The following is a 15,738-nucleotide window of genomic DNA, read 5'->3' as shown; positions in this document are numbered from 1 at the left end:
GCCTATTTAAGTCGGCTGATACAGTGCCTTCGGAAAGTATTCAGACCACTTCCCTTTTGCCACATTTTGATACGTTACAGCCTTATTCTAAAATTGATTAAATAAAATAAAAAAACATAAATATACACACAATACCCCATAATGACAAAGCGAAAACAGTTTTTATGTTTATTTTAGCAAATGTATTAATTTATCTTCTTTGCATAAGTATTCAGACCCTTTGCTATGAGACTTGAAATTGAGCTCAACTGCATCCTGTTTCCATTGATCACACACCTGTCTATATTAGGTCCCACAGTTGACAGTGCATGTCAGAGTAAAAACCAAGCCATGAGGTCGAAGGAATTGTCCGTAGAGCTCCGAGACAGGATTGTGTCGAGACGCAGATCTGGGGAAGGGTACCAAAAAAATTCTGCAGCATTGAAGGTCCCCAAGAACATTCTTAAATGGAAGAAGTTTGGAACCACCAAGACTCTTCCTAGAGCTGGCCGCCCGGCCAAACTGACCAATCGGGGGAGAATGTCCTTGGTCAGGGAGGTGACAAAGAACGCGATGGTCACTCTTACAGAGCTCCAGAGGTCCTCTGTGGAGATGGGAGAACCTTCCAGAAGGAAAACCATCTGTGCAGCACTCCACCAATCAGGCCTTTATCATATAGTGGCCAGACGTAAGCCACTCCTCAGTAAAAAGGACACAACAGTATGCTTGGAGTTTGCCAAAAGGCACCTAAAGGACTCTCAGACCATGAGAAACAAGATTGTCAGGTCTGATGATGCCAGATTGAACTCTTTGGCCTGAATGCCAAGCGTCACGTCTGGAGGAAACATGGCACCATCCCTACGGTGAAGCATGGGGGTGGCACCATCATGCTGTGGGGATGTTTTTCAGCGGAAGAAATACTAATCAGGATCAAGGGCAAGATGAACAGAGTAAATTACAGAGATATCCTTGATGAAAGCCTGTTCCAGAGTGCTCAGGACCTCAGACTGGGGCGAAGGTTCACCTTCCAACAGGACAACAACCCTAAGCGCAAAGCCAAGACAACACAGGTGTGGCTTCGGGACAAGTTTCTGAATGTCCTTGAGTTGCCCAGCCAGAGCCCGGACTTGAACCCGATCAAACATCTATAGAGAGACCTGAAAATAGCTGTGCAGCGACGCTCCCCATCTAACCTGACAGAGCTTGAGAGTATCTGCAGAGAAGAATGGGAGAAACTCCCCAACTATAGGTGCGCCAAGCCTTGAGGCTGTAAACGCTGCCAAAGGTCTGAAAACGTATGTAAATGTGATTTTAAAATACGGTTGTAATGTAACTAAATGTGGAAAAAGTCAAGGGGTCTGAATACTTTCCGAATGCACTGTATAGCCAACAATCTAATCAATATAACCAAACGCTGTTGTGCGTGTGTGCTGGCTCTTTTGACCTGTTGGAACATTTTTGTTCTTGAAACAATGGTCATGGGGCCGGAACTTAATTACAAAACATTTTTAGAATGCAAATTGAGCGCAAGAAGCCCAAACGGATATAACATTTGACTATAACATAGTAATTTCAAAGCTTGCTTACATTTGTATGCGATCACATATGTGGGAATACTTTGAAACAGATTTCAAAAATTAAAATCTCTTTGAGCTGAGTTGCTGGTGTTATTACAGTCTTTTATGTCCCGTCCCCCCTCCCGTCCCCCTCGCCCATGGGCTGCCAGTTGGGGAACCCTGCAAAAGAATATATACCACATTATACACACACACACACACACACACACACACACACACACACACACACACACACACACACACACACACACACAACTCTTTCAGTTAAAATGTGTTAAATGCACTTGAAATAAACTCTGATTTGATTTCTCTGACTTGACATGTTGAATTGGTTTCTAATATGGTTTGTCCGCACGGACACGGGCACATTTACACTGCAGATTGGAAAACTGGAAAATTCTGTTGTCTGTCTGTGGTCATGCAGATGAGATGTCGGAGAGTCGCCAGACCCACGTGACCCTGCATGACATTGACCCCCAGGCGTTGGAACAGCTGGTTCAGTATGCCTACACGGCAGAAATCGTGGTTGGGGAAGGCAACGTGCAGGTAAGAAGACAAGACTACTGCTCTTTTCCTTGACTGCGTCTCAAATAGCACTTTATTCCCTACTTTTATTTATTTATTTGTATTTAACCTTTATTTAACTAGGCAAGTCAGTTAAGAACAAATTCGTATTTACAATGACGGCCTACCAAAAGGCAAAAGGCCTCCTGTGGGGACGGGGGCTAGGATTTTTAAAAAAGAATATTGAAATATAGAACATAACACACATCACAACAAGAGAGACAACACAACACTACATAAAGAGAGACCTAAGACAACAACATAGCAAGGCAGCAACACATGACAACAACATGGTAGCAGCACAACATGGTACAAACATTATTGGGCACAGACAACAGCACAAAGGGAAAGAAGGTAGAGACAAGAATACGTCACGCAAAGCAGCCACAACTGTCAGTAAGAATGTCCAGATTGAGTCTTTGAATGAAGAGATTGAGATAAAACTACATATGTAGTGCACTATGTAGTCAGTATGTAGGGAATAGAGGGCCATTTGGGATGAGCTCCTAATGTACCATCATTATTCTAAATGGTGGTCTCGAACACTCAAAGTTTGTAAACTTCTCTGACCGCTATCAAAGTAATAACGTGAGAGTTCTGTACTCTGATGTTCGTGGAGATCACGAAATCTGAAAGGGTTTGAGAAGTATTTGACTCTTGTTTTAATAGCTTTGTATACTTACCTCTGGAACTAATACATTTAGTAACCTAAAGTAAAAACCGTAAAAGTATTGCACGAAAACATACTGATACTGATGATTACATTACTTCGTCAAAGTATTTCTTACCTGCATTTCTACACTTTCTTCACAGGGGAAATCCAGATTTATGAACAGAACACAACCATTTAGTGTTTTAATGACTAGATTACTAATCTACTACCTTCCCTGAAAATCTCACCCCCAATAAATAATTGACAGGTCTGAAACCCAACAACCCTGTGACTCTCACAAATATCCTGCTCCTCCCCTGACAATCCCACCCACGGTGATAGATTGACACGTCAAACTGTTAAGAATGTGGTCCGGGTAACGCTTGTCAATGAGGAAATGAAATCGAAAAATAATATAGAAGAATAATATTGTTTTACCCAATAAGAATAAGAATTTTGTACTTGTTAGGTTAAGAAAAAGCGTTGTTAAATTGGACATTAAGTTTTCATTTTCTTTTTGTCATGTGATCACAATAATGTAGTACAATTACAAATGTGAATTTAAATGTGTCTTTGAACAATTTACTTTCTCAATATGGCAGTGTTATCTGGTAGGGCATTGACCAAGAACGGTCAACTTGAAAATGCAAACTGTAGTTTTGCCTTTCAATTTGGTCATAGATTATGTTCACATAAAAATAATATTGCAAATGTATTATTAATTTATCATGATCACATTTGCATGTTTTGGCAGCTATATATATCCATAAATTGCGGACCGAATCTGCAATATAAATAATAAAATGTAGCTCAGGTAATATGGGGTCATATTTGAGCAGTTTTGCTAGATCACGGGTCTCCAACCTTTTTCTTTCATGAAAGCTACTTCATACAAAAAAAATACTTTCGCCAGCTACTCATATACAGCATGCAATTTGTGTTATTGTGTAGGCCTGATTTGATTAAGAGAAACAGTGAACAGCACTGCATACGTAATGTAATTGTGTTTTGGTTCTTAACCACACATTTTGAACAAAAATCATTCTACTGTAGCCTACCTTAAGAATCTTGCCTTTTTTTAAGTGTTTTACAGTTACAGGACTAGGCTACTAAATTATTTTCCAATGATTTTTCATTTGTCATTCAGTTTTATAGTGCCCTTTTAAACAACACACTACAGTGAGTAGGATACATGTTTGACAACGAATATTGAAGAAACAGAATAATCATGAAAAGAATGAGGAATAACAAAGTGTAGTCTCAGCAAGCACATTACTTTTCCGTTCTGCCTTTTTGGCCCTGTTGTTTTTATGCGAATAAAGGTATACCATATAAGCTGATGGAAACCGGAAGGTTTGGTACAAGTTTATAAATGCCTAAAGATCATTTGTATGTCTGACATGGTGGGATATTTTTGTGTTGGTTAAAATGTATTCTGTGAGAAATGGTGGTGGAAACACCTTTATGCGCAAATATTGATATAATAACCATCATGTCGAAGTAAACTTGATGATATGATGTGTGGTCCTCCCACTATGACTTGGGAAACCATGCAGTTTGGGAAACCATGCAGTTTATTAGGTTACAGTTTAAATAAATTCTGAACTTCACAGGGTGGTGAAAGTGCAAGGTGATGAGTTTGATGCTCCTTTCCAATAAATATTGAGGGTTATATTCTGGTGACAGGATCAATGCTTGACTGCTGTTCTCGCTCTTATCAGTAATAATCTCATGTAGATTAGCCTACCCACACTGTAGACTATCTTCGAGCTGTTGGCTAGAGCACACGTGCCAAGACCAGAGTTGGCACATTTGCTATTTAACCCAACAGTTTTTCTGACAAAACTATTGGTGTAGTCAAAAATGCAATGGAAACACATTGAACTTTAGATTTTTATTCAGTACATGTAAATTTAAGCAAAAAAGTACATTTTGTGTGCTCTATGTCATAACGAACTGATTTTTATCGGCAACAAGTCCATTTGGTGGAAACACACCACTGGTGAAAAAAATTCACATTTTCTTCATGCATATTTTCGAATATTCGCATGAAAATCTGTTGCCAATTGGATGGAAACCTAGCTACTGTCACCATGAAAATGTTTAAAACTTGTCTCAGCAGCATACATATTTGATGCAACAAGGGTAGAAATTACTTATTTGGTCGATATTACCAACCAAGCAAAGCAGAGCTGTTTCATCAAGGTATAACTATCCTGTGCTTTTTCAATTTGCGCATAGGCACATATAAACACAGCTTGGCTACGTTGTAACCGTGAAGCGGCCATGGTGTACTCTCATGGGGCTCAGACAGGCTGTTTACTTTTGGAAATGAATGAAAACAACATTTTAACAATGTGATTTAAACCAATTTATGTTGGGAAAATGGATGGCAAAAATGCAGAATGGTGCTAAATACCTGTAAACAGCTTGGGGAGAAAAGTTATTTCACAGATTTAATCATGTAATATTAGGCCTACTGATTATTTCTAGTATCTACTTGTGAGCTACTCATTGACAGCCCGCAAGCTACCGGACATGCAGTTTTCTGCAAAGGCTGCTGGAAGGCTACTCAGTCAATGGGAGAATCTCAAGTGTAAACTCCTCATGTCCTCTCTCCTCGCCTCCTTCTCAAAACCCATTGGATGAGAAAGCCAGAGGTCCCGCCCCCTGACCTTCTCCTCCAATGAGTTTTGTGAAGGAGAGAGGACTCCAGCAATTGAGGTTCTTTCAGGGGCTGCGATACAGCAAAGCCTTATCAGACATGCTCGTGCTCATCAAGGTTCTTACAGGCAAAGTGAAATGACAAAATTTGCTTGTGGTGCCGCCTCTCAAATGATATGTAACAACACCCTGACATGAAACAATGATACAAATGTAGACGCACAACAGAATAGATTTTTTTTTTTAAATGTGCATATGCCTTTTCATTTTTAACACCAGTGGAGCAACTAGTGCTCTCTAACTGCACTGAACCAACACAGTGGAGCAACTAGTGCTTTCTAACTGCACTGAGCCAAAACAGTGGAGCAACTAGTGCTTTCTAACTGCACTGAGCCAAAACAGTGGAGCAACTAGTGCTTTCTAACTGCACTGAGCCAACACAGTGGAGCAACTAGTGCTTTCTAACTGCACTGAACCAACACAGTGGAGCAACTAGTGCTTTCTAACTGCACTGAACCAACACAGTGGAGCAACTAGTGCTTTCTAACTGCACTGAGCCAACACAGTGGAGCAACTAGTGCTTTCTAACTGCACTGAGCCAAAACAGTGGAGCAACTAGTGCTTTCTAACTGCACTGAACCAACACAGTGGAGCAACTAGTGCTTTCTAACTGCACTGAACCAACACAGTGGAGCAACTAGTGCTTTCTAACTGCACTGAGCCAACACAGTGGAGCAACTAGTGCTTTCTAACTGCACTGAGCCAACACAGTGGAGCAGCTAGTGCTTTCTAACTGCACTGAACCAACACAGTGGAGCAACTAGTGCTTTCTAACTGCACTGAACCAACACAGTGGAGCAACTAGTGCTTTCTAACTGCACTGAGCCAAAACAGTGGAGCAACTAGTGCTTTCTAACTGCACTGAGCCAACACAGTGGAGCAACTAGTGCTTTCTAACTGCACTGAACCAAAACAGTGGAGCAACTAGTGCTTTCTAACTGCACTGAACCAACACAGTGGAGCAACTAGTGCTTTCTAACTGCCCTTAACCAACACAGTGGAGCAACTAGTGCTTTCTAACTGCACTGAGCCAACACAGTGGAGCAACTAGTGCTTTCTAACTGCACTGAACCAACACAGTGGAGCAACTAGTGCTTTCTAACTGCACTGAGCCAACACAGTGGAGCAACTAGTGCTTTCTAACTGCACTGAGCCAACACAGTGGAGCAACTAGTGCTTTCTAACTGCACTGAGCCAACACAGTGGAGCAACTAGTGCTTTCTAACTGCACTGAGCCAACACAGTGGAGCAACTAGTGCTTTCCGCCTGAGCCACCGTGGGCACTGGCCACGCCGAGCCACACAGTGGAGCAGCTAGTGCTTTCTAACTGCACTGAACCAACACAGTGGAGCAACTAGTGCTTTCTAACTGCACTGAGCCAACACAGTGGAGCAACTAGTGCTTTCTAACTGCACTGAACCAACACAGTGGAGCAACTAGTGCTTTCTAACTGCACTGAGCCAAAACAGTGGAGCAACTAGTGCCTTCTAACTGCACTGAGCCAAAACAGTGGAGCAACTAGTGCTTTCTAACTGCACTGAACCAACACAGTGGAGCAACTAGTGCTTTCTAACTGCACTGAGCCAAAACAGTGGAGCAACTAGTGCCTTCTAACTGCACTGAGCCAAAACAGTGGAGCAACTAGTGCTTTCTAACTGCACTGAACCAACACAGTGGAGCAACTAGTGCTTTCTAACTGCACTGAACCAACACAGTGGAGCAACTAGTGCTTTCTAACTGCACTGAACCAACACAGTGGAGCAACTAGTGCTTTCTAACTGCACTGAGCCAACACAGTGGAGCAACTAGTGCTTTCTAACTGCACTGAGCCAACACAGTGGAGCAGCTAGTGCCTTCTAACTGCACTGAACCAACACAGTGGAGCAACTAGTGCTTTCTAACTGCACTGAGCCAAAACAGTGGAGCAACTAGTGCTTTCTAACTGCATTGAGCCAAACAGTGGAGCAACTAGTGCTTTCTACTGCACTGAGCCAAAACAGTGGAGCAACTAGTGCTTTCTAACTGCACTGAGCCAACACAGTGGAGCAACTAGTGCTTTCTAACTGCACTGAACCAACACAGTGGAGCAACTAGTGCTTTCTAACTGCACTGAACCAACACAGTGGAGCAACTAGTGCTTTCTAACTGCACTGAGCCAACACAGTGGAGCAACTAGTGCTTTCTAACTGCACTGAGCCAACACAGTGGAGCAACTAGTGCTTTCTAACTGCACTGAGCCAACACAGTGGAGCAACTAGTGCTTTCTAACTGCACTGAGCCAACACAGTGGAGCAACTAGTGCTTTCTAACTGCACTGAGCCAACACAGTGGAGCAGCTAGTGCTTTCTAACTGCACTGAACCAACACAGTGGAGCAACTAGTGCTTTCTAACTGCACTGAGCCAAAACAGTGGAGCAACTAGTGCTTTCTAACTGCATTGAGCCAAACAGTGGAGCAACTAGTGCTTTCTAACTGCACTGAGCCAACACAGTGGAGCAACTAGTGCTTTCTAACTGCACTGAGCCAAAACAGTGGAGCAACTAGTGCTTTCTAACTGCACTGAACCAACACAGTGGAGCAACTAGTGCTTTCTAACTGCACTGAACCAACACAGTGGAGCAACTAGTGCTTTCTAACTGCACTGAACCAACACAGTGGAGCAACTAGTGCTTTCTAACTGCACTGAGCCAACACAGTGGAGCAACTAGTGCTTTCTAACTGCACTGAGCCAACACAGTGGAGCAACTAGTGCTTTCTAACTGCACTGAGCCAACACAGTGGAGCAACTAGTGCTTTCTAACTGCACTGAGCCAACACAGTGGAGCAACTAGTGCTTTCTAACTGCACTGAGCCAACACAGTGGAGCAACTAGTGCTTTCTAACTGCACTGAGCCAACACAGTGGAGCAACTAGTGCTTTCTAACTGCACTGAGCCAACACAGTGGAGCAACTAGTGCTTTCTAACTGCACTGAGCCAACACAGTGGAGCAACTAGTGCTTTCTAACTGCACTGAGCCAACACAGTGGAGCAGCTAGTGCTTTCTAACTGCACTGAACCAACACAGTGGAGCAACTAGTGCTTTCTAACTGCACTGAGCCAACACAGTGGAGCAACTAGTGCTTTCTAACTGCACTGAACCAACACAGTGGAGCAACTAGTGCTTTCTAACTGCACTGAGCCAAAACAGTGGAGCAACTAGTGCCTTCTAACTGCACTGAGCCAAAACAGTGGAGCAACTAGTGCTTTCTAACTGCACTGAACCAACACAGTGGAGCAACTAGTGCTTTCTAACTGCACTGAGCCAAAACAGTGGAGCAACTAGTGCCTTCTAACTGCACTGAGCCAAAACAGTGGAGCAACTAGTGCTTTCTAACTGCACTGAACCAACACAGTGGAGCAACTAGTGCTTTCTAACTGCACTGAACCAACACAGTGGAGCAACTAGTGCTTTCTAACTGCACTGAACCAACACAGTGGAGCAACTAGTGCTTTCTAACTGCACTGAGCCAACACAGTGGAGCAACTAGTGCTTTCTAACTGCACTGAGCCAACACAGTGGAGCAGCTAGTGCCTTCTAACTGCACTGAACCAACACAGTGGAGCAACTAGTGCTTTCTAACTGCACTGAGCCAAAACAGTGGAGCAACTAGTGCTTTCTAACTGCATTGAGCCAAACAGTGGAGCAACTAGTGCTTTCTACTGCACTGAGCCAAAACAGTGGAGCAACTAGTGCTTTCTAACTGCACTGAGCCAACACAGTGGAGCAACTAGTGCTTTCTAACTGCACTGAACCAACACAGTGGAGCAACTAGTGCTTTCTAACTGCACTGAACCAACACAGTGGAGCAACTAGTGCTTTCTAACTGCACTGAGCCAACACAGTGGAGCAACTAGTGCTTTCTAACTGCACTGAGCCAACACAGTGGAGCAACTAGTGCTTTCTAACTGCACTGAGCCAACACAGTGGAGCAACTAGTGCTTTCTAACTGCACTGAGCCAACACAGTGGAGCAACTAGTGCTTTCTAACTGCACTGAGCCAACACAGTGGAGCAGCTAGTGCTTTCTAACTGCACTGAACCAACACAGTGGAGCAACTAGTGCTTTCTAACTGCACTGAGCCAAAACAGTGGAGCAACTAGTGCTTTCTAACTGCATTGAGCCAAACAGTGGAGCAACTAGTGCTTTCTAACTGCACTGAGCCAACACAGTGGAGCAACTAGTGCTTTCTAACTGCACTGAGCCAAAACAGTGGAGCAACTAGTGCTTTCTAACTGCACTGAACCAACACAGTGGAGCAACTAGTGCTTTCTAACTGCACTGAACCAACACAGTGGAGCAACTAGTGCTTTCTAACTGCACTGAACCAACACAGTGGAGCAACTAGTGCTTTCTAACTGCACTGAGCCAACACAGTGGAGCAACTAGTGCTTTCTAACTGCACTGAGCCAACACAGTGGAGCAACTAGTGCTTTCTAACTGCACTGAGCCAACACAGTGGAGCAACTAGTGCTTTCTAACTGCACTGAGCCAACACAGTGGAGCAACTAGTGCTTTCTAACTGCACTGAGCCAACACAGTGGAGCAGCTAGTGCTTTCTAACTGCACTGAACCAACACAGTGGAGCAACTAGTGCTTTCTAACTGCACTGAGCCAAAACAGTGGAGCAACTAGTGCTTTCTAACTGCATTGAGCCAAACAGTGGAGCAACTAGTGCTTTCTACTGCACTGAGCCAAAACAGTGGAGCAACTAGTGCTTTCTAACTGCACTGAGCCAACACAGTGGAGCAACTAGTGCTTTCTAACTGCACTGAGCCAAAACAGTGGAGCAACTAGTGCTTTCTAACTGCACTGAACCAACACAGTGGAGCAACTAGTGCTTTCTAACTGCACTGAACCAACACAGTGGAGCAACTAGTGCTTTCTAACTGCACTGAACCAACACAGTGGAGCAACTAGTGCTTTCTAACTGCACTGAGCCAACACAGTGGAGCAACTAGTGCTTTCTAACTGCACTGAGCCAACACAGTGGAGCAACTAGTGCTTTCTAACTGCACTGAGCCAACACAGTGGAGCAACTAGTGCTTTCTAACTGCACTGAGCCAACACAGTGGAGCAACTAGTGCTTTCTAACTGCACTGAGCCAACACAGTGGAGCAGCTAGTGCTTTCTAACTGCACTGAACCAACACAGTGGAGCAACTAGTGCTTTCTAACTGCACTGAACCAACACAGTGGAGCAACTAGTGCTTTCTAACTGCACTGAACCAACACAGTGGAGCAACTAGTGCTTTCTAACTGCACTGAACCAACACAGTGGAGCAACTAGTGCTTTCTAACTGCACTGAGCCAACACAGTGGAGCAACTAGTGCTTTCTAACTGCACTGAGCCAACACAGTGGAGCAACTAGTGCTTTCTAACTGCACTGAGCCAACACAGTGGAGCAACTAGTGCTTTCTAACTGCACTGAGCCAACACAGTGGAGCAACTAGTGCTTTCTAACTGCACTGAGCCAACACAGTGGAGCAGCTAGTGCTTTCTAACTGCACTGAGCCAACACAGTGGAGCAACTAGTGCTTTCTAACTGCACTGAGCCAACACAGTGGAGCAACTAGTGCTTTCTAACTGCACTGAGCCAACACAGTGGAGCAACTAGTGCTTTCTAACTGCACTGAGCCAAAACAGTGGAGCAACTAGTGCTTTCTAACTGCATTGAGCCAAACAGTGGAGCAACTAGTGCTTTCTACTGCACTGAGCCAAAACAGTGGAGCAACTCGTGCTTTCTAACTGCACTGAGCCAACACAGTGGAGCAACTAGTGCTTTCTAACTGCACTGAACCAAAACAGTGGAGCAACTAGTGCTTTCTAACTGCACTGAACCAACACAGTGGAGCAACTTTTGCTTTCTAACTGCCCTGAACCAACACAGTGGAGCAACTAGTGCTTTCTAACTGCACTGAGCCAACACAGTGGAGCAACTAGTGCTTTCTAACTGCACTGAACCAACACAGTGGAGCAACTAGTGATTTCTAACTGCACTGAGCCAAAACAGTGGAGCAACTAGTGCTTTCTAACTGCACTGAGCCAACACAGTGGAGCAACTAGTGCTTTCTAACTGCACTGAGCCAAAACAGTGGAGCAAGGGAGTGAAGCATCACTTTCAAGTGGGCAAAACCATTCATCTTGAGGCAACGAGGGGAGGGGGTGCAAAATGAATCTGTTACTTCCATTTTATATATTATATAATGATTATGTATTTTAATACAGACTAGCTCAAAACATTACTAATCATTTGAAAATGAGAAATTACCCAATGTATCATGATACTTTTCTGTTAAAAAAAAGTGGGAGTGCAAAAACTGCAGCTGCTACGTTTGCTCCATCGCTCAGGCGTCTATGGCTCCACCCGATCGTCCTCTTTTTCTTCTAGACCTTACTCCCAGCGGCCAGCCTGCTGCAGCTCAACGGGGTGAGGGACGCCTGCTGTAAGTTCCTCCTCAGCCAGCTGGACCCCTCTAACTGCCTGGGCATCCGCGGCTTCGCAGACACACATTCCTGCAGCGACCTACTCAAGTCGGCGCACAAGTACGTCCTGCAGCACTTTGTGGAGGTGTCCAAGACCGAGGAGTTCATGCTGCTGCCGCTGAAACAGGTCAGACAGAATACTGAACTAGCATGTCATATGCCTTTCCTTACAGAATGACATGACGTGATGTGACAGCAATGGGATCTTATTTTTGTAATTGTTTTGCATTGGAGTTGTTTAAAGTTATCGTGGCACTGTGGCTTATGACTTGTGCGCTGATGTTGGGAGCCTGCAATCTCTAGACACACACGGAGTATAAACCCTTTCACCTCTTAATTAATCAAGGTGATATACAGTGCTATCCACTCGTCTGACAGTTGTTGGTAAAGACAGACAAAGATGCTCAGCTGTACTGAGATAGAATAGTTTAGCATTAGTCTCCTTCCATTCTGACTGTCCCTCTCTTTCCTGCAAAAAGAGGAGAACATCTGGTCATGTTCTATCCTTTCCTCAACCCCCTCAAGGTCCTTCATAGCGCAAGCAGCAAAGACAAGAGTGTGTAGTTGCCTTTTGAACACTCATTAGACGAAGACATATCTCCATCCTCAGCTCCTTGTCAATCAATGTCTCTTGGTGTTTTACTCATCATGCTCTCCGTCTAGTTTTTCTCTCATAGCAGCTCAGCATAGCAGTCACTTGTTCATCGTCTGGACTTGTCCAATGACAACCTAGTTTAGGGGTATGACCTGGAAGTGATAATTAGGCAGAGCACTGCCAAAGATGGGTCATGTTCCAGAACGAGTACATTTTACATTTTTTTTACATTTTTGTCATTTAGCAGACGCTCTTATCCAGAGCGACTTACAGTAGTGAATGCATACATTTCATTCATTTCAAAAAAAAAATTCGTACTTGGCCCCCCGTGGGAATCGAACCCACAACCCTGGCGTTGCAAACACCATGCTCTACCGACTGAGCTACGGGGAAGGCTTACATTGCAGATGTTGCAGATGTTGCATTGCATCGACCAATGGTTGCTTTCCACATCATCAACTGCGCAGTCGGGAATCAGATTTCTAGTGGGTAATTCCACGAAAGGATACAGATAAAATATTTTTTTGTATCCGAACGTTCTGGCAATTCTCACATAGAAACGTCATTAGGAGGAAGGATCTTTAACGTTTTTTTTCTATCACAAACTATTTTGGAGAAAATCTTGATGAAAGTGACCCTATGATGCGGGAACCGTACATGATACATTTACATTTTAGTTGTCTTATCCAGAACGATTTACAAACGCAATTTAGGGTTGCGTGCCTTGCTCAAGCATAACGGACAACATCTTGGTGTCATTGTACTCCCTATATTGTGCTCAAACATATGGAGTATGTCGAGGTTCTGTCAAAATACAATTACATTTATTTAACATAAAATATATCAATAATTCAGAAGTACTTTTGAGATAGTAATATAAGCATTTATTTTTTTCAGATTGTAGACATAGTCCATATGTTAGAGCGTAATGACACCAAGATGTTGCATGTATCGTGCACGATTCCCGGATCATAGCGTCTTACAGGAGGCATGTACAGGTCTAAAAGGTCCTCAAATGAACACTTCCTCATGAATTTAAAAAAAAAAGGCTTTGTGATACAAATGTAAAAAGCATGTCAAACATCCTTCCTCCCAATTAAGTTTCTATGTGAGAATTGCCAGAACAATATGATACCCCAAATTTTTTGGGCTATCCTGGCACGGAATCGCCCTATATCATAATGTTTAGCTGATACGTTAAACACCTATCAAGGCGTTGTAAGATCTGGCATGCGTCTTCAAGCCTGGAACACGGCCATGGTGTATGTGTTGCCAAGAGACTGAAAAATCAAAAGGAATCAGTGTCCATGAAAAGTGAATGGGAATGTAGCTACCTAGCATGTGGACGGATGTGAACGCTCATTTAATCCTTTGGTCAGAGTTGAGGGGTTGGAGTCAATAGTCTCTTTTAGGGTCTGAGTTGGGGTTAACAGCGTGCCTAGGTGCATTGGTGAACATACGTTTAGAGACAATATCAGAGACAGAACAGGTTAAGCTATGTGACAGCTGTGACAGCACCAGCTGTTAGGACTTTCCTCCTGACTGAAACACTACACTAACTATTTGATTGCTCTTTAATTCTCTTCCATCTCAATGTTACTCGCCAAATTCAAATGAATTGGGCACTATCCATTAGCCAAGAGTAGAATGAGTAGGCTTAGTGACATCCGAAACAGAGCTGTAGGGCAGCCAGCTGTGACTCTGCTCTCTCTTTTGCTTTCTCTTTGTATTCCTTTCTCTCTCTCTCTTTGTCCCTCTCTTTCTCTCTCTCTCTCTTTGTATCGCTCTCTATTTTCTGCCTCTCTTTTTCTTCCTTTCTCCTTCTGCAGCTGTAGTGTGCCAGTCACAGATCTGCACAGGGGCAGGATTTATTTACCTGCTCTAAGTGTTTTTGAGCTCACCGAGCAATGAAAATCGCCCCCACATTTTCTTGTTTTAGACACGAACACTGGCAACTGGAGTTTTGACTAGACCTTATGGTCATCTACTACACGGCGTTATCGCTCACATACACAGACATTTGGTTTATACATGTTTTTAAATATACATTTCGTATCTGTTCCCTGCTAGCTCTCTCAAACATGCTTGTACTGGTACACTTTACATGTCAGACACAGACACATTGTCTGTCTGGCTGTCTATTCCTTTTATGTCTCTGTGTCTGTATGTATTGCAGGAGCCTATGTGTTGTCTTGAGGGTGCTACAGGGCGGGGCAAAAGTAGTACTAGAGGAGAGGAGGCTGTTCATGCTGTGCTGCTCTGTACTGTGCTGCTCTGTACTGTGCTGGCTCTGTACTGTGCTGGCTCTGTACTGTGCTGCTGCGGCTCTGTACTGTGCTGGCTCTGTACTGTGCTGGCTCTGTACTGTGCTGCACTGTGCTGTCTCTGTACTGTGCTGCACTGTGCTGGCTCTGTACTGTGCTGCACTGTGCTGGCTCTGTACTGTACTGTGCTATACTGTGCTGGCTCTGTACTGTGCTGGCTCTGTACTGTGCTGTACTGTGCTGGCTCTGTACTGTGCTGGCTCTGTACTGTGCTGGCTATGTGCTGGCGCTGTACTGTGCTGGCTCTGTACTGTGCTGGCTCTGTGCTGTACTGTGCTGGCTCTGTACTGTGCTGGCTCTGTACTGTGCTGGCTCTGTGCTCTATGGCTCTCTAGTTCATGTGGATGAGCTGGTGCTGTTCATCTGAAACTGCTGCTATTCTATTGATCTCAGCAGCAGCTGGCAACTCCAGCCCTGCCCTTCCTGACTAGGAGCTGTGCCACCCTCTCTGCAGTGCGCACCGCCCTAAAAGAGGCGCACACGGACGCACGCACGCGCACACACTAGTGTACACCCACGCACTACATAGTCACGCTGTAATATATCAGGACACGCCCTTCCCCATTTAGCTTCAGTTATTTGGGTACACAGCATATATGAAATTATTATTATTATTTTATTTCACCATTATTTAACCAGGTAGGCCAGTTGAGAACAATTTCTAATTTACAACTGCGACCTGGCCAAGATAAAGCCAAGCAGTTCGACACAAATAACAACACAGAGTTACACATGGAATAAACAAACATACAGTCAATAATACAGTAGAAAAAGTCTATACAGTGTGTGCAAATGAGGT

General features: G+C 43.9%; 1 protein-coding gene across 5 annotated transcripts in view; it reads left to right on the top strand.

Moving 5' to 3' along the window:
• The window catches only part of LOC106567373 (kelch-like protein 17), a 38,769-nt gene that overhangs the window by 12,292 nt on the left and 10,739 nt on the right, over positions 1–15,738 (top strand). For all 5 annotated transcript variants that reach the window (XM_014136535.3, XM_014136536.3, XM_014136537.3 and 2 more), the window contains 2 exons: positions 1,981–2,102; positions 11,926–12,147. In XM_014136535.3, the coding sequence (XP_013992010.1) occupies positions 1,981–2,102; positions 11,926–12,147 (344 nt within the window). The remainder of the gene's footprint in view (positions 1–1,980; positions 2,103–11,925; positions 12,148–15,738) is intronic.

This window comes from Salmo salar, chromosome 13 (genome assembly GCF_965601325.2).
Source record: "Salmo salar chromosome 13, fSalSal1, whole genome shotgun sequence".
In the NCBI taxonomy this organism is placed as follows: domain Eukaryota; kingdom Metazoa; phylum Chordata; class Actinopteri; order Salmoniformes; family Salmonidae; genus Salmo; species Salmo salar.
Note: the sequence above shows the minus strand (reverse complement) of the source record. Positions and strands in the feature narration are given on the sequence as shown.